At 36.5% G+C, this 20,265-nt stretch overlaps 1 protein-coding gene across 4 annotated transcripts in view; it reads left to right on the forward strand.

Annotated features, from left to right (window-relative positions):
- Positions 1–20,265, forward strand: part of mon2 (Mon2 homolog, regulator of endosome-to-Golgi trafficking) — a 195,224-nt gene that overhangs the window by 116,775 nt on the left and 58,184 nt on the right. For all 4 annotated transcript variants that reach the window (XM_075362346.1, XM_075362343.1, XM_075362344.1 and 1 more), the window contains 3 exons: positions 3,087–3,218; positions 8,808–8,942; positions 14,630–14,847. In XM_075362346.1, coding sequence (XP_075218461.1) covers positions 3,087–3,218; positions 8,808–8,942; positions 14,630–14,847 — 485 coding nt within the window. The remainder of the gene's footprint in view (positions 1–3,086; positions 3,219–8,807; positions 8,943–14,629; positions 14,848–20,265) is intronic.

Raw genomic sequence — 20,265 nt, forward strand, 5'->3', positions numbered from 1 at the left:
TTTTCATAACTCTTGCATTTAAGTAATGTATTACAGCACATATTTCACAATCAGCGCATGTTACTATCTATAGTCAGGCATTTTAAACACGCACAGGAAACTGTAAACAATAGATTAACAACACGTAATGTCATCTTTAGCAAGCCAATAGATGTAGTTACTCAGAGCACATGCATGAAATGGCAACAGCTGTACTGAAGTGGACATATATCAAAACAGTACTTACTTATAAAACATACCTCATATATATTATTTCAATCACATTTAGTCATTCAATTTAGTTGTGCTGTTTATCAAAAATGGATGAACATAACAGAAATAATTTATTTTGTAAAAATGGTCATGTTATATGCTTCTAATGTAAAGGAAAGCCTATCAACTGTTTATTAAACTGTCAACATGTATAAAATATTATTTAATAGAGTTTTATTTTCTGTAGTTTTCATACTTAGTTCATAGTATTTTGTTTTTTGAATATGTATGTGTATTTTTACATAATATGATTTTTTTATGGTATAAATATTGCTGTAATAAAAAGTATAAATCTATTGACTTTTTATTCAAAAGCTCAATAACTAAAACAGCAACTTTTTTTAAAGAAATCTTTGAAATCAACAAAGTGATAATAATCAATAAAACTCACTCTACTTAAAAATTTGCAGATTACTTATGTGAAATTAACTAATGTTACAATTTAAAATTAAGAATTTATTATCCTTTTTATTCTTAAAACATCATTTTAGTATAATTATTTTATATGATGCATTATAATTGGCCTTACAGTTTTGTTTTAATATTTCACTTAAATATAACTATTATGTATTATTCACTGTACTAATAAAGTAGTATTAAACTTATACGTAAACATATTTCATGAAATGCATTATATACTTGTTACTAAAACTATACAGAAGTAACAACCTACTTCCATTCACTAATAGTTTGAAAATTTGTTAATTTCTAGCCAAATCCATTATTTAGTCTTTCTATCCAATCTTGTGATACCTGTCATCATTATCTTCATGTTCCTTATAGCTATTCACATTTTATTAACCTCAGCTTCAATTTTAATCAGTGTTTCTACTCCATGTAATATTTCAAGCAGTATCATCATATTCCACACCTTCTTTTATATCTCTATATATGCTTTGAATAAATATTTATACCTATTAAAAGCTTCCCATCCCAATGCTCTTCTTATGTTTACCTCCTTAATTTGGTTATCCTTATTTATCCTTTGCCCCATATGTATAAATTCATTAACTTCTGCTACTACTTCATTATTTATAATAATCTCACCACTTACAGTGCAGTTTGTAATTACATGTTTTTTTTTTTTAATTCTAAAAAATATAAACAATGTAGATTCACATAATAGAATACATAATAATGGAATTTCTGTACATTGTTTTTCACCATAGCACTAATTCACAGATATCAATTAAATATACAAGTAGCCAAATTATGAGTAAATTCTTTACTAACCTTTATATGTATAAGCGTTATTGTGAGGGTGATGTGTGTTGTTTGATGTGTAAAGAATTACTAATTTTAATAAAGTATATTAAGTACAAACAGATGGTAACCATGGCAGTAACAAAATAACAAGTTTGTTTACATTTGTAGAAAGAAACATCTTGATATTAGAAATAAAAAGAAAACAAAGTCGGGATTGACCATATACTGCCCGCCAAAAACTCATACAAGATTTTTTCCTCATTTAAATTATAATCAAATTTACAAGTAATAACAATGGTAAAGATAACAGTTTCTGAATTGCAGGTCCAATATAATTGTACATATAAAATAGTGTAGCCAATGAAAATAACAAATAAATAATCTACACAGTAACTTATGTTAATAACAAACAAGTTACAATTACCCTTAAGTGTAATGTAATAATATCATGCAATTGTACATAACTTATAAAATTATCAAGACAACAAAGTTACAAGGCGCATATTGCCAAGTCATAATAGAAATGTCTAAATTCATGTTTAGAACAAATTGTAATCATTTATGAATCACAAATAGTATGTAATAGTTATCTCAAAACATAAATTGTAATTACATTCACTTATTGATATATATAACGAATCAAAGTTACAATCAGTTGTACAATAAATAGAATAAATCATAATGCTCATAAATAGATTAGTTTATGTAATAGTCGTAAGTAACTACATAACACCATAAATAATCTGATTATCTATGTACCTAGCATTGCACCAGTCTAGGATTTCTTATAATATTGTTTGTGATGTTTTATGCATTAAGAAGTATCCATTGGCCAGGACAATCACATGCCAGTAGAAATTATGTTTAAATTATCTAGGGTAGTCTAAACCTCTAGATTAATTTTACCTAGCATCGCATAGAACTAGGATTTCTTTGGTAATGTTGTTCATGAAGCCTCATGCGTCAAGATGTATCCAGGGCCAGGGATGTTGGCCAGAGCAATCATATGATTGCTCTGGCCAATGAAAAAAAATGGAGAAAATAGAGCAATCACATGCCAATGCCAGATTGTACATAGAGTCACATAGCTCTAGGATTTCTTTAACAGTGTTGTTTGTGCAGCCTCATCCATCAAGATATATAGAGTTTGGGAATCCAACCCTAAGCAAATGATGGATATAACATCTTGGTTCCAAAATGCAAGCAAAGTAGCTTGGGACTCTAACCACAAGCAAATGATGAGTATACCATCTTGTTGCCATAACGCAACTAAATAATTCTTATTTTTCTACTTTCTTCTGCAGTTCCCATTTTCCTACCTTCCAGAGAGTATTACATCATCCATAAAATTTCAGCTTATTTATCCAGCTTTCATTTATATTCATTGTATTCCAATCAATTTTTTTGAAATTTCTTCCAGTACTTTGATAAATAAATTAGCCAATGTTATCTCATCCTGCCTTACTTCAATGGTTCAATACTTCCTCTCATTTGTTTAGATAATTAAAAACTAGTTATTAGCCATATTTTTTTTTAAATACATTAGTTAATTCAAAATAAAATAAAATAATTTTATATTGCTATTACATAATATTATTTATATATTTAATTTTTATTTCTAATTATAGGTTTTGTTTCCTTTACTTGATAAAGTGCGAAATCTTTCAAATTCAGCTAGTAACGAAAAAGTTGATTCTGGTGGTAACATTTTAATTCACCATTCACGTAACACTGCGCAGAAACAGTGGGCTGAAACACAGGTAATGATTATTTTATATTTTTAATTAAAGTGGTTAGCAGTTTTATTTTTTCTTTAACCCAGTTAACAACAATCATTGTGCTTATAACACATTTGATTTTTCATTGTTACATAACAAGCATAATCTTAAATTAATTTTTTTTTTTTTTGTCTTCAGTCATTTGACTGGTTTGATGCAGCTCTCCAAGATTACCTATCTAGTGCTAGTCGTTTCATTTCAGTATACATCCAACATCCCTAACAATTTGTTTTACATATTCCAAACGTGGCTTGCCTGCACAATTTTTTCCTTCTACCTGTCCTTCCAATATTAAAGCGACTATTCCAGGATGCTTTAGTATGTGGCCTATAAGTCTGTCTCTTCTTTTAACTATATTTTCCAAACGCTTCTTTCTTCATCTATTTGCCGCAATACCTCTTCATTTGTCACTTTATCCACCCGTCTGACTTTTAACATTCTCCTACAGCACCGCATTTCTAAAGCTTCTAATCTTTTCTTCTCAGATACTCCGATCGTCCAAGTTTCACTTCCATATAAAGCGACACTCCAAACATACACTTTCAAAAATCTTTTCCTGACATTTAAATTAATTTTTGATGTAAACAAATTATATTTCTTCCTGAAGGCTCGTTTCGCCTGTGCTATTTGGCATTTTATATCGCTCCTGCTTCGTCCATCTTTAGTAATTCTACTTCCCAAATAACAAAATTCTTCTACCTCCATAATCGTTTCTCCTCCTATTTTCACATTCAGTGGTCCATCTTTGTTATTTCTACTACATTTCATTACTTTTGTTTTCTTCTTGTTTATTTTCATGCGATAGTTTTTGCGTAGGACTTCATCTATGCCGTTCATTGTTTCTTCTAAATCCTTTTTATTCTCGGCTAGAATTACTATATCATCAACAAATCGTAGCATCTTTATCTTTTCACCTTGTACTGTTACTCCGAATCTAAATTGTTCTTTAACATCATTAACTGCTAGATCCATGTAAAGATTAAAAAGTAACGGAGATAGGGAACATCCTTGTCGGACTCCCTTTCTTATTAGGGCTTCTTTCTTATGTTCTTCAATTGTTATTGTTGCTGTTTGGTTCCTGTACATGTTAGCAATTGTTCTTCTATCTCTGTATTTGAACCCTAATTTTTTTAAAATGCTGAACATTTTATTCCAATGTACGTTATCGAAAGCCTTTTCTAGGTCTATAAACGCCAAGTATGTTGGTTTGTTTTTCTTTAATCTTCCTTCTACTATTAATCTGAGGCCTAAAATTGCTTCCCTTGTCCCTATACTTTTCCTGAAACCAAATTGGTCTTCTCCTAACACTTCTTCCACTCTCCTCTCAATTCTTCTGTATAAAATTCTAGTTAAGATTTTTGATGCATGACTAGTTAAACTAATTGTTCTATATTCTTCACATTTATCTGCCCCTGCTTTCTTTGGTATCATAACTATAACACTTTTTTTGAAGTCTGACGGAAATTCCCCTTTTTCATAAATATTACACACCAGTTTGTATAATCTATCAATCGCTTCCTCACCTGCACTGCGCAGTAACTCTACAGGTATTCCGTCTATTCCAGGAGACTTTCTGCCATTTAAATCTTTTAATGCTCTCTTAAATTCAGATCTCAGTATTGTTTCTCCCATTTCATCCTCCTCAACTTCCTCTTCTTCCTCTATAAAACCATTTTCTAATTCATTTCCTCCGTATAACTCTTCAATATATTCCACCCATCTATCGACTTTACCTTTCGTATTATATATTGGTGTACCATCTTTGTTTAACACATTATTAGATTTTAATTTATGTACCCCAAAATTTTCCTTAACTTTCCTGTATGCTCCGTCTATTTTACCAATGTTCATTTCTCTTTCCACTTCTGAACACTTTTCTTTAATCCATTCTTCTTTCGCTAGTTTGCACTTCCTGTTTATAGTATTTCTTAATTGTCGATAGTTCCTTTTACTTTCTTCATCATTAGCATTCTTATATTTTCTACGTTCATCCATCAGCTGCAATATATCGTCTGAAACCCAAGGTTTTCTACCAGTTCTCTTTATTCCGCCTAAGTTCGCTTCTGCTGATTTAAGAATTTCCTTTTTAACATTCTCCCATTCTTCTTCTACATTTTCTACCTTATCTTTTTTACTCAGACCTCTTGCGATGTCCTCCTCAAAAATCTTCTTTACCTCCTCTTCCTCAAGCTTCTCTAAATTCCACCGATTCATCTGACACCTTTTCTTCAGGTTTTTAAACCCCAATCTACATTTCATTATCACCAAATTATGGTCGCTATCAATGTCTGCTCCAGGGTAAGTTTTGCAGTCAACGAGTTGATTTCTAAATCTTTGCTTAACCATGATATAATCTATCTGTTACCTTGCAGTATCGCCTGGCTTTTTCCAAGTGTATATTCTTCTATTATGATTTTTAAATTGGGTGTTGGCAATTACTAAATTATACTTCGTGCAAAACTCTATAAGTCGGTCCCCTCTTTCATTCCTTCTGCCCAGCCCGTATTCACCCACTATATTTCCTTCCTTGCCTTTTCCAATGCTTGCATTCCAGTCTCCAACTATTATTAAATTTTCATCTCCTTTTACGTGTTTAATTGCTTCATCAATCTCTTCGTATACACACTCTACCTCATCATCATCATGGGCGCTTGTAGGCATATAAACGTTAACAATCGTTGTCGGTTTAGGTTTTGATTTTATCCTTATTACAATGATTCTATCGCTATGCGTTTTGAAATACTCCACTCTCCTCCCTATCTTCTTGTTCATCACGAAACCTACTCCTGCCTGCCCATTATTTGACGCTGAGTTAATTACTCTAAAATCACCTGACCAAAAGTCGCCTTCCTCTTCCCACCGAACCTCACTAATTCCTACTATATCCCATTCACCCTATCCATTTCCCTTTTTAAATTTTCTAGCCTACCAACCTTTTTTAAGCTTCTAACATTCCACGCTCCGACTCGTAGAATGTTATTTTTTAATTTTCTGGTATAGAATTCTAGTTAAGATTTTTGATGCATGACTAGTTAAACTAATTGTTCTGTATTCTTCACATTTATCTGCTCCTGCTTTCTTTGGTATCATGACTATAACACTCTTTTTGAAGTCCGACAGAACTTTCCCTTTCATATGTATCCTTTATTAAAAGTTTTTTTTTTTTTTTTTTTTTTTTTTTTTTTTATAAGCCAAATTGGTTTGCTTGACATTTCTCCCACTGCCACCCCATTTGGTCGCCCTAAAGCATAAGACCAAATGTCTGTGCTACAAATGGCTACTGAGCTGCAAAACAGCTTAGCGACCAGTGTCCTAACTAGCTTGTAGAGCTAACCTAAACGTGTGAGCGGAATAAGTATAGTACCATTCATCACTCGCTTGTGTGTCCCACCGCCCACGTGTCATATATCACTAAAATGGGTAGGCACATCCCGTCAACTACTAAAACATATATGACAAGATAATTAATTTAACTTGTCAAAGACAGCAATTCGCTGCCACACCTAGGCCGCTGAATGCCAGCAAGTACCTGTCCACCATTAAAGTGCTTGGAGCCTTAATCTGGCTGGTAGCCAACCATATCTCTAGGTTAGCTTCCTACAGCAGCGCGGGAGGAGTCTTTTCCGTTAGGTAAACTATTGATGCCGGTTGAGGCATCAACCGGCCTAAAGTGCTCGATTTCTTTCCAACCTATGTGCCCAAATGGACGCCACAGAAGAGGTCATACTTTCAGACACCTCAGTACACCATGTACAAATGATGACCTGACAGTCCTTAATCCTTTTGAGCAATCCTCCTAAGCTTGTGAATCACAGAGACGGCGTCTGCCGCTACTTGCCTAATGTGATTGCTAAACAGCAACTTCTCATCAAACAAAACACCTAGGTACTTATGAACTCTAACTCAGCTGATTACACAGCCTTTATACTTAATACGGGGGTTACAACTATGATAATTTATCTGCACCCTTGAGAAACATAAACTTCGTCTTGAGCACAGAAATCCTTTAATTTTGAATGTCCATCCAGCCCTGTGCGGTTGACAAAGCCGCCTGCACTCGTTCTTTTAGCTGCGGTCGTGAATTACCATGAATTAACAGGAGGCAGTCATTGGCGAAAGCCTGGGCCATGACCCCATCCAGCCCAAAAATCCGTCAAATACCAGGTTCCACAGCAAGGGACCAAGAACAGAGCCCTGCGGGCTTCCCCAAATTTTTTCACAACTAGGTGCACATCCTTAAATAGAGCTGTGCAATCTGACAAGTGGTCACGTACTATGGCCTGCAGGGCTACAGGAACATTACGACGTTCCAACTCATAGAGGACAGAACTCCACACTGTAAGGAAGGAAATTCTGCCTCTGTGTCAATAAAAATTGTCAGTGTAAGTATGTTTTGGCAATTTCTACCTCGGAAAGAAATAAGTCAGTCCTTTCCACCTTGGCTTGGCAAGAGCATTTAAGATGCAATTCTTGGAGCCAACCCTTTCATGAAGCCATGCTGGCCTCGAATTAGAAATGAGTTAATATCGATGCTTTCCCAGAGCCGTTCCACAACCAGCTTTTCAAGCTACTTGCCGATTACCAGCAAGAGGCTGATGGGTTGATAACTGCTGACCTCACTCGGATCCTTTCCTGATTTTAAGAGCACCCTCACCAAAGCCTCCTTCCAACAAGTTGGAAAGCAACCCCAGTTTAGGCACCCTGAAAACAGTCTGCCAAGCGGCTCTTTTATAACAGGCAGCAGATGATTGAAAATATCCGGTTCAAGTTGGTTAATCCCTGGTGCCTTTCTCAGTGCCATTCGAGAAACCACTCGGTCTATATCTACAGTTCCACAGCCTGTATGCCAGGGAATGGTGTCTCACCCGACCCAACGCCGACTTCTGCTTCACCCTCCAGAGCATCTGGAAACAGAGTATCCAGCAACACCTGGTAAGTCGCCACAGATGTTAAAGTGTGGTCATGACCACCAAACTCGCATTGAACACTGGACAGCATGTGCAATGGCTTTGGCTGGTAACATGACTTCGCGAGCTGCCAGGGATTGTGCCGCAACTCACGCATGGAGTCGTGCCAAAACTTGAGTTTGGCTTCCTTGATGGCATGAACGTACTCATTACAGGCGTGCCAGTAGATCCGAGACCCTCAGCGCATCATCAACAATAATCCCCATTAGGGGGCAATGCTGTTATTTTCTAGCAGACTTAGCTCTTGTGCGCAGCAATGCTAAGGTCAGAGGACCACCACTTTTTCCCAGGTTTTCGCCTGCGTTTAACAGACGGCTCTCCAGAAGCAGTGGTCATGATGGCTTCAGGCACTCTCCGATCAGCAGACTGGTCACTACCTAAGGGTCCGTCCATTGGCCGAAGCTGCCATAGGATCCTATTGCAGCCAGTCTTGGTGGCCCGGCTGAATTGTTCAGCATCAATTCCACCTCCTCCTTGTGCTCCATGTGCCATTCCAACCCCCCCAAGACAGCTGCACACTTGCACTGCAGCCTGTCCTTATCCAAGCCCCATTAAATTTGTATGTAAGTGACTTGTGTGTTATATTATGGACTATTTGTTTCAGGTGTTGACACTATCTGGAGTTGCCAAAGTGTTCAATAATAAAAGACAGCTTCTTCAAACTCTTGGTGACTTTCCAAGAGCGTGGACATTACTACTTGAGTTTGTTGAAAATGCTGCTCTTAGTAAAAATAATGAGGTAAGCATAATGGAAGAAATTATTTTAATCGATAAGCTATTTCTTACTAAATAATCTCTTTCACTTTTAAACAAAATGGTGCTAGAGAACAGTGTACTCTGGAACCCATGTATGATAACTTTCAAGTGTGATAATAAGTAGATCACTTTAAGGAGAAAAGTATGAAGAAGTCTTATAACACTTTACAGGGTTATATCATGAAGTTTTCCCAGGACTTTCATAGCCTATCCTACTTGTAAAAGTAATGGCAAAATTTCTTATAAACATATGACCTAACATGCTTCATTTGCAAGTTACAACTTATGAAAATTTTGTTCATTTAAGCTACACTAGTGAGATGAGGTCGTACTTAAATTTTTAGAACATAATTTAAGTGTAGAATTAGTAGTTTTTTTATCTGAAAAATCGAATAAAATATGTTCCAGAATCATATCTGCAGTAGTTTTTGAGAAAACCAATAAATTGGAGTAAAAAACCGTGTTTTTTATCCATGATATACAATAACTTTGTTAAATGGGTAATAAATACATCAAACTTTTAAACAAAACTTGTAGAGAATTTAATTCAGAAGAAAATGGTGTAAGATAAGTTGAAAAAACAAAGATAAGTTAGAAAAATTTGTATTTTATTTAGATACAGTCCATTAGACCAAAGTGCATAATACGTACCAGTTTATAATAAATGTTCAAAAATGAGCCTGCCATTTTCAACATGTTTCTTGGCACACTTCTGTATTGCTTTTTTTTCTCATTTTAATTCTTTAGGACTGCCCTTAAGTTGCTCAGTCTCATCCATTATGTGGACAATTAATTCCTAACGAGAATGAATTTTTGTTTTATGAACATTTTTCATACATCTCCAGATGAAAAAATCTAAATATGTTAGTTCAGGTGATCTTGGTGGCCAGGAATGTGGACCTCCATAACTAAAAAAAGTGAGTGAAATGGCACAAAAGAAGTGGAGAGGTGTGCCATCATGCAGGAAGTATACTTTGTGTCTCAGCGCTACAGGAACATCTTCATACAGCTGTGGCAATTCTTCTTGAAGAAAGTGCAAGCAGACCTCAGCATTTCAGCAGCCAGGTAATATGAATGGTCTAAACAGTTGGTTATGAAGAAAGCTGCACCATACATTGTGCTAAATCAGTGTTGAAAATTACCATCTACCATTTCATTAGGATTTACTTCTAGCTGTATATGCTCATTGCGTAAGTTGTTGACATCATCTCAAGTGAAATTTGCCTCATCAGTAAACAAAACATATGTGTAGAGTTGTTGATTTTGTATTCCACCAGTTGCAGAACTAAAATTAAAGCGGACCGTCTCCTGGGTTTAGATGTTGAACTGGCTGTCTATGATAAGGATAAAACTTGTTTTGTTTAAGTGTCCTCCAAACCATCTAATGCATTACTCTGATCCACTTAGAAAGATATTGTGTACTAACGCCTTTTTTCTTTTTTTTTTGTTTCGATGAGTTGGAGAAATACCATTTACGTACCCCCCATAAATTCGACTCGCTTGGGTTGAGCTAGAATTTATTAAGATCCTATGTGTTCCTGCACCCTACCAACTAAAACTCCTATCTCACCATATCCCCCATCCAGAACCAGATTAGCATTTAAGCACTTATTCAGCTCTGTGTGTGTCTGTCTTTAACCACCAAGGAGGACCCGCACCAAGTCTGGCTATGCAGTTCCCAGCCGCCCCAACCAGTAGTCGGGTTCTCATCTTTTCTGCTCAAGCGGTCAGGAGTCCGCTTCATTGCCACCACCCATCCAGGCAAGCCCAGATGAACGACAACTCCATGGACGGTTGTTCCATGTTCCAACCTCCCTTGCTCCTTTCTCTTTTTCATCTGTATTTGGTGTTAATCTTCACCCCAGTTTCTAGCTTCATCTTCCTTGGTCTTTAGTATGTCAGCGGTTAACTTTGACACTTCCTTCCACTGAGCTCATCCTCTTAGCATATATTCACCAGTATTATCTGTTGTCAGCCACTCCAACCCGTAAAGGTGCCTGAGCTGGATACTGATGCCTAGACTTTGCTGAACTGCATATACGAGGTGCGACAATAAAGTAATGAGACTGATTTTTCTTTGCAAGATGTGGCAACCCTGCAGCTTGCGTAGGCACACCATCTTTGACCTCGGTCTATAAGCTACTTCTAGTCGAAGCGGCACATTGATGCAACTGCTCGGTCGTGAGTTGTGCTGTAATAAGTGAACAGGTGTTTGTGTCTCTCATCACAGAAATGAAACCGCAAAATATTGCGCAACGGTATGCCATTTCTTTTTGCGTTAAATCGGGTGAAAACACGACGACAACTTATGGTAAGCTTCAGAAGGCTTTTGGAGAGGAGGTTATATCAAGAGCTCAAGTTTTTCGGTGGCATAAAATTTTTAGTGAAGGCAGGACGAATGTTGAAGATGAAGACCGCAGTGGACGACCATCAACCTCGCGGACAGATGTCAACTTGACCAGGGTGAGTGAAATCGTACAATCTGATCGAAGATTATCCGTGAAAATGATTGCAGAAGAACTCAACATCGATCGAGAAATGGTTCGTCTAATATTAACTGAAGATCTTGGTACGAGAAAGATTTGTGCAAAAATGGTCCCCAAAAATCTCACACAACAGCGAGAAACGCAGAAAAATGTGGCAGTCGATCTGTTAGAGCAAACGGAAATCAACCCAGATTTGTTGAGCCGTGTTATCACTGGTGATGAAGGTTGGTTTTTTTTCAATATGATCCAGAGACAAAACGCCAAAGTTCGCATCGGTGCTCAAAGGGATCACCTAGACCAAAAAAAGCTCGTATGTCAAAATCAAAAGTGAAATGCATGCTTGTGTGCTTCATCGATTCCAAGGGAAATGTTCATAAAGAGTGGGTGCCTCCTGGACAAACAGTTAACCGATATTTCTACAAAGAAATTTTAGAAAGACTTCGGAAACGAGTTCTTCGTGTCCGTGCCAACATTGCTGATAATTGGATTCTGCATCACGATAATGCGCCTTCCCATACTGCTCTGTCAGTACAGCAATTTTTAACCTCAAAACAAATTTCAGTACTACCACAGCCACCTTATTCACCAGATATCGCTCCGTGCTACTTTTTTTTATTTCCAAGAGTCAAAATAGCGGTCAAGGGACACCATTTTCAAACAACACAAGATGTCCAAAAAGCTGTGACTAGGGTCTTGGAGGATATTACAGAAAATGAGTTCCAGAAAAGTTACCACCAATGGCAGAAGCGCTGGAATAAGTGTGTGCAATCAGAGGGGAACTACTTTGAAGGAGACAACACTAAACATGACTAAAACGGTAAGCAACATTTTTTTTCACATCAGTCTCATTACTTTATTGTCGCACCTCGTATAATAATTTCATCAATAACACTGACAAGTTAGACAGATCATTTGTAGCTGGTACAAATACTAGGTTGTGAACCTGTTTCCTGAAGATTGCAAAAAATCATCCTAATAGTTTTTGAATCCTACGGTCCAGAAAACATATTTCACATTGTACTGCATCAGCTATAGGATTATCATTAAACACACCGAAAGTGAATAACATATCAGCATATTCCTCTGTTGTAAAAAGTACAGCATCATGTCAATGGCAAACTGATCACGTTCAAACTAAAATTCACTGCATAGTCCACAGTACCTTATATACTTAATTGTACTGAACTGAATGATTTAAACAATAATACAGTATTGTGCATTTTTGATCAGCTGTTGTTATTTTAGTGCCAACTTTGAAATTATAATTTTTCAAATAATTTATTGTATTTTTGTCATTAATAAAAAGATTATCCAAGTAATTTTTATTTTACAATTTGTAAAATACAATATATTATATATATTATACATATATGTATATAATATAATATGTTGTATAAATATATACAACATACATATATATATATATATATATATATATATATTATATTGTATATTTATACAATATATTTATTTTACAATTGTATACAGCTTTAAAAATAAATTATTACAGTAAATTTTGTTTTTACAAATTTTTCACATCACCTAAAAAGAATTTGATTTTTGTTTACATTAAATAAGTACTTTTCTGACAAATGTAGTAATATTATGTTTCTAAATAAAATTCAAATTTTTCTAACTTTTCTTTGTTTTTTCAACCTATCTTACACCGTTTTCTTTGTTTTTTCAACTTATCTTACACAGTTTACTTAAGAATTAAATTCTCTACAAGCTTAGCTTAAAGGTTTTATGTGTTTATTACTCATTTAACTAAGTTATAAGTCAAACACAAAAAGCAGGGTATTTTACTCCAGTTATTGGTTTTCACCCCAGATTTCTCAAAAACTACCGCAGATATGGTTCTGGGACCTATTTTATTCATTTCTTCAGGTATGAAACTATAAGAAATCACTAAGTCTGCCTCTTAATTACATCCTGAAAATTTCAGTATGACCTCATTTCACTGGGTTACCTGAAATTTGAGCAAAATCTTTCACTAGTCGTAACTTGCAAATGAAGCATTTTAGGACATATGTTTTTTTATGAACTCATTCCATTACTTTCATGAGTAGAATAGATTATGAAAGTCTGGGGAGAATTTCATGATACACCTATGTATTTCCAAACATGTTAAAACATAAATGTCTTTGAAAAATAATTTTTAAGTTCTGGAGTGGAAAACTTTTCATCGCCTAGATATAGATTTGTGTTCAATTTTAGGAAAAAATATTGATATATATATATATATATATATATATATATATATTTTAGTCAACCCTTGTTAACTTCTTTATAATAATCCAAAAAAGTGTTATTTACCTAACAGTTATTTTCGTTAAAAAAAATACTTTTATTTGCTTTTTTAAACAATAATTATAAATGCTATAACTTTTGCACTATATTATAGATTATAATTTATTGTATAGATTATAGTTTATTGTATGTACCTACAAATCTAGCTGCACCTTTCCGCATTTTAAATGTATTTAAACATCTGTATGAATAGTACATGAATTTCAGAAATTTGTAATATAGAAATTAACTTTGTAATTGATTAAAATCAATTAAGATGATATATATTATTATCATCGTATTGCATCTTATTATATATTATTTAATTTTTATTCTAATTGATTATATTTTGTTTTCAACATATTTTTAATGTTGTTTATGTCTTATAAATTAGCTTCTCTATTAAATTTTATTGTAGACAAGTATGTAAACAGTTATACAACTTTTATATAACAAAGGATAATTAATAATTAAGAAGAATAACCTAGAACATATTGTTGTATTAATAGTTTAATGCAAACAAAGCTTTTTAAATCTATACATTCATGATCAATTATAAAAATAATTCCAGGCAATCCATTACAATCATATGTAAAAATTGATAATTCATGTTCAGCATAATTAGATTCCGTGCGTGTATGTGTATGTGTACATGAGCATGCTTGTGCACACAGGCATGTATTTATTTATGTGAGTATATACTCAAAGTAATTAAATTTTTAACTATTTCAAAAGATGTACGTTCACGTAATCAATAGGAATGCTTCCAGCATTAAGCAGACCTTGTCCTTTTTTTTTGCTACGCTTGCTAGTCATTCTAATTTGAATTTGAGCATTTAACTTTGCATAAATGTATAAAACTATAAAATATTTTAACAGAATTTTTTTTTTTTAGGTATCTTTGGCTGCACTTCGTTCATTTCAAGAAATGTTATACTATAATGAATCTGATAAAAGTAATGATGATATGTGGGATGTAGCATGGCGAGTATGGCTTAGAATCGCTCTTGAAAGCCGACTTGAAGCAGCTGCTGAAATGTACTTGCCTTCGCAACCATATCTCACTGCTCTTATCCATATATTTCCATCTATCTTCCAGCACATTAAAAACAGGTATTTTTTTCTCTTAACCCACTTTTGAGAGATTTGTTTACTTCACATAAAGCTGTAATATTTATAATAGACATATTTATTGATATGTTATTGAATGGATCTGTCTTCAGCATGTTTTGATTGCATCTTACTCTGTTAAAGGATGGTATGAATTTTGTTTGTAGTAAAAATTAGAAAAAGTTGCTCAGATTAATTAATAGTATTAGACTCTGTGATCTAAACATGAGAATAAGAGAGACTCATATACCCGATAAGATACTAGGGTCATTCCATCCACATCAAGGTAGATAGCCATTCACAATCCAACTGACTGGGATTTTCATGAAATTTAGTATGAATTAGCTGTTGATTCATACCAAACAAAGGTATGAGAAAATACTGAATTTCAGATCTCTAGCATTAATTGTTTCGTTTTTAGTGCCCTTCAAATTTGCTGGAAAATGGAAAATTTTGATTTGTGGCAATAGTGTTTGGTTAACATAACGTTATTATTTATTAAAGTAGAATGATAAACTTGGACTTATTTTAAAGCTTATTAGATGCTCTTTCATGCAATATACAACAAGCCTATGTTTACAAAAAGTTTTATTTCAAGGTCACCCACCACCTCTGATTTTTACCTTGAATTTCAGAAAAAACAGGTCTTCAAGTTTTTTATGAAAAATATATTTTATTCATCGTTATATTATAAAATAGCTGTGCAAATTTGAAACTGAAACTGCATTGGGATCAAGTGAAAAAAATAAAATGTGTATCAATGTTTTAACAAAAAATCTTTTTTGTGGGGTTTTGAGGTGGTAAATACCTAAATTTTTGTTGGCTGAACATGCAAAATCAAATAAAATGTCTTGAAAAACTAAACTAAACATAGTGAGGTAAGATGTTGCTCATTTTTTTTGTCTAGTAATAAGAATTAGTAAATCTCAACTCGATCAAATGACCAATGATGCTGTAATGCGATGACTCAGTGTAATTAATACAAATTGAAAGACAAAATGTATTGAAGCTTACTATATCATCAGTTTAGTAATATTCTATGACTATTGTTTTAGTGTAAACAATATTAAATATGGCCTAAAATATTTGATTTATTTAAATAATTTATGTGTGGAATAACATGATGTAAGAAAACATGAGCACTGTATAAATATGCCTGTCCTGAAGTCAAAATATTCAGTGTTCGTTTATTGATTGCTAAGTGTTGGTGTAGTTAACCCACCGGGTTGGTCTAATGGTGAACGCGTCTTCCCAAATCACCTGATTTGGAAGTCGAGATTTCCAGCATTCAAGTCCTAGAAAAGGCAGTTACGTTTATACAGATTTGAATACTAGATAGTGGATACTGGTGTTCTTTGATGGTTGGGTTTTAATTAACCACACATCTCAGGAATGACCGAACTGAGACTGTACAAGACTACACTTCATTTACACTTATACATGTCATCCTCATTTATCCTCTGAAGTAATACTTGAATGGTAATTCCAGAGGCTAAACAGGAAAAAAGTGTTGGTGTAGTTACTTACAGTTTTTTCTAAAGTAAGGTATCATTTGAAGTAAGTATTGGTCTCGGATCTGTCATTAAAATATGAGGGACTCCAAGGTGCTAATCTTGCCTTGGACTGTATTGTTTCACGACTGTCCGACAAGGTAGACAAGGTTGTGGAGGGAGTCAAGGGCTTCAAGCCAGTGACAGGTGAGGCTCTGGTTGAGCTCCACAAGTCTATTAAACAGGTAGAGGAGAAAGTTAAAAGCATGTCTCCTTCGCTGCAGTAACTGCCGCACATTCGCTTAAGTGGATTAGTTCACCGTTGCCAGTTCAGGCCGCCAGTGGCTAAAATTATGCACGCTACCGTTAAGGTGGTTCCGCTAAAACCTGGTCCGGGGGCTTTGTCATTAGTGACAGAGCTAACACTGAAGAAGGTCCTGGAACCGTGGAGGGAAAAGATCCAAGTGTCCTGGGTCACTAAAACAAGGACCATAATTGTACAGGGACCATAATGTCATCTTGGAAGTAATAAATGAGTGACAGGTGAAACAGCTGCTGGAGGTCGACATTCTGACAAGGAACGGACGAGCAGAGGCTGCAGATATTGGTATATGATATGACAAAGGTGGAGGAGCCCAAAATCCTCAGGGCCATGCACGGGCAAAATCCTACACTGGATATGTCTGTTAAGGATTTCTTTCAGGAAACCAAGGTGGTCAGGTAGCTCGGGAGGAAGGAAGCCCCAAAGAGTCACTGGGTGTTGGAGACCTCACCAAAGATCTGGCAGGTCTTGGTGGCCAGTGGACATATATTTTTCAGATGGACCTCATGTAGGGTCATCGACCATATAGAGGTTGGCTGATTCTACAAGTGTGAGCCACATCTCTCTTTGCTGCAGAGTGCAGTGGGAGATATGTGGTCACTATGCTCTTCCAGGGCACATGGCAGCCAATTGCCATGACAAGTGCACCACCTGTACCTTCGTGAAAGGCAGCGATGCTGGGTACCAGGTCTGTGGTACAGTGGTAGACAGTGCAGGGCATATGGTATTGCACGAGTGAGCTGTAAAAAACACAGCTTATGGAACTGCCTGAATTGGGGGAAGCCTTTGGGGACAGACTCCCCTATGTTGAACACTTGCGCCTGGGACAGTTGAGTATACATCTTGCCCGGGCGGCCACCAGTGAAGCCATGAGGCTCCTTGAGGAGTACAACCTCAAGGTCCTCTTGGTCCAGGAGCCTCACGTGGTTGGCTTCCACGGGTCGTGGTTGGCTTGATTCATTGGTTGTCTTCTTGGATGCTCGAATGGTCGGATGAGCAATTCACCATTGTGTGAGTCACGAGGGGTACGCTCAATGTCGTACTAGTGTCTGGATACTTCCAGCTTGGTTGGAATATCGAAGACTTGCTGGAAAAGTTGGGCAGGATTCTGGATGCGAACTCAAAGTCTTCTGCCTGGGGATCACCACTCACTGACCCCAGAAGCACTGGTCTCGAACAGTTGGTGGAAACCAGGAACCTCTACTTGATTAATGATGCAGAACAACCGCCAACTTTCTCTTCCAAACTGGGAGAATGTTACATCAATGTCACTTTGGTGACGGGCGACTTGCTGGGAAGCACAGGTAGTTGAACTGTCTGGCCCGAGGCCAGTGTGAGCAATCATAGGCTTATAACCTATGAGATCGTTTATGGAGGTGGTCTAAGAGCTCCAGATTAGGGTCGCTATAACCTAAAAGTCTTGATCAGCACAGGCTGCAGTGCGAGTGCGCAGTTGCCTTGCAGGGTTGGAATGGGGCATGAAGCACAGAGAGTAAGTGGAATTGATGGCTGAAAAATTTGGCCAGACCAACAAGATGCTGCGATAGGGTTCTACGGCAGCCTCAGCCAATGGACGGACCCTTAGGTAGTGGTGAATCCACTGATCAGGGAGTCCCTGGAGTTGTCATGGCCGCTGCTTCCGGGGAGCCATCTGTTAAACGCAGGGGGAAACCCGGGAAAAAGTGGTGGTCCTCTGACCTTAGCATGCCACACGCAAGAGTTAGGTCTGCTAGGAGAATATACCAGTGTTGCACCCTAATGGGGATTATCGTTGATGATGAGCACAATGAGCATCTGCGGATCACCCGTAACGAGTATGTTCATGCCATCAAGGAAGCCAGACTCAAGTTATGGCAAGACTTCATGTGCGAGTTGCAGCATAGCCCCAAGCAGCTTGCAAAATCATGTTACCAGCCAAAGCCATTGCACATGCTGTCCAGTGTTTGATGTGGGTTTAGCGGTTGTGACCACGCATTAACATCTGCAGCGACTCGCCAGGCATTCCTGGATACTCTTGTTTCCAGAAGCTTTGGAGGGTGAAGCAGAGGTTGGCGTTAGGGCGGGGGCTACGCTCTTCCTTGGTGTGCAGGCTGTGGTCCCATAGATATTGACCGAGTGGTTTCTCAAATAGGACTGAAAAATTGATCCTTACTTAGGATGATGCTCAGAAGGACTATGGGTTGTCTGGCCGTCAATTGTAAATGGTGTACCGAGGTGTTGTCGAAAGCATGACCTTGTGTCTGGTGCCCATTTGAGCGCATAGGTTGAATATGAATAGAGTACTTCTTCAAAATTTAAGGAGTGCCCAGCGCAGAGCCTTAATTGTATGCATTGTTATACTTAAAACAACCTCCACGAGGCTACCACTGTATTGGGAATGGTTTCCCAATTAATTTAGTGGTGAAAGTTTGGGCAGCCATGTGGAGATTGCAAATAGGCCGGGAGGCCAAGCTATGTGGGCCACGCCAGTACTGTAGCGGAACGATGATCACAATGCACTAAATTTAAATTTCATTCAGTTGCCAATTTCCCACCTGCGAAACAGGCTGCAGAGCCTCATGATGGAAGCATGGCAGCTGGAATGGGACACCACAACTAAGGAAAGATCCCTGTAAAGTTTATACAGGATCTGGGGGGATGGTATGCCTTGAGTTTGTTTTTAAGGGCAATGGATGCCCAGGTGCTCACCAATCATCTTAATTTGAACCAATATCTGTTTCAGTTCCACCTGACAGCTGATGAGCTGTGCATCTGCTGGGAGGTCCAGAGACTGGGCCCCCCTTAGAGGTCAAGAGGAAATCTGGCCACTCACAAGCGGTGAATCAATGTGGCAAGAGCTGCATTGTTGGACTATATGGGAATTTCATGATGCAGTTGCTTTGTTCATCCGACATCAGTAGTTTACTTAAGGGAAATGACACAGAAATTCGGTGTTGCGCTTATGAGCGACTAAATGGGGTGGTGGCAGGAGAAATGCCAAGCAAACCAATATTTTGAAGTGTGGCAACTTTTTACAATAATAAATGTAATCCATTTCAAGAAGTAGGTCATAATAATGAAAGAATTTAAGAAAAGTGTACCATGGATAACAAATAATTTCAAGTTTGGAAAGTGATTGGGAGATTTGTGATAAGTTTCAGAAAAAACTTGACTCAATTAGTAATAAAGCTTCAGAATAAGAAGCAGATGATGGTGAAGCCATTTATGGTGAAATGAGGTATGCATTAGACAGGCTCATTAAGAGTCTAGTGAGTATTGGGGAATCAGCTGTAAAATCTAAAAGATTACAAGAGAAAATGTATCCTTCCAAAAATATTGCAAAAATTGAGTCATCAATGATAGGAAAAAATATTCAATATAGCTAGTAAAAACTCTGAGACTTCATATCAAGTTGAACTTGATAGCAAAATCTTGGTACAGTTGAAAGAAAAGTTTAACTGTACAATGGACAGAAGTCTTAAAATAACAATTCTTATTCTTTTTCTACAAAGTTGGAGCATCAAAAAAAAGTAAGATGAATTTTCGGAACTAACAATTACATGATACAACAAACAAAACAGCTAGATAAAGAACAAGTTCTGTCATCATCAAACCCTAAACCTGAAAAGT

The sequence above is a fragment of the Lycorma delicatula genome, chromosome 4 (genome assembly GCF_047948215.1).
Source record: "Lycorma delicatula isolate Av1 chromosome 4, ASM4794821v1, whole genome shotgun sequence".
Classification (NCBI taxonomy): Eukaryota; Metazoa; Arthropoda; class Insecta; order Hemiptera; family Fulgoridae; genus Lycorma; species Lycorma delicatula.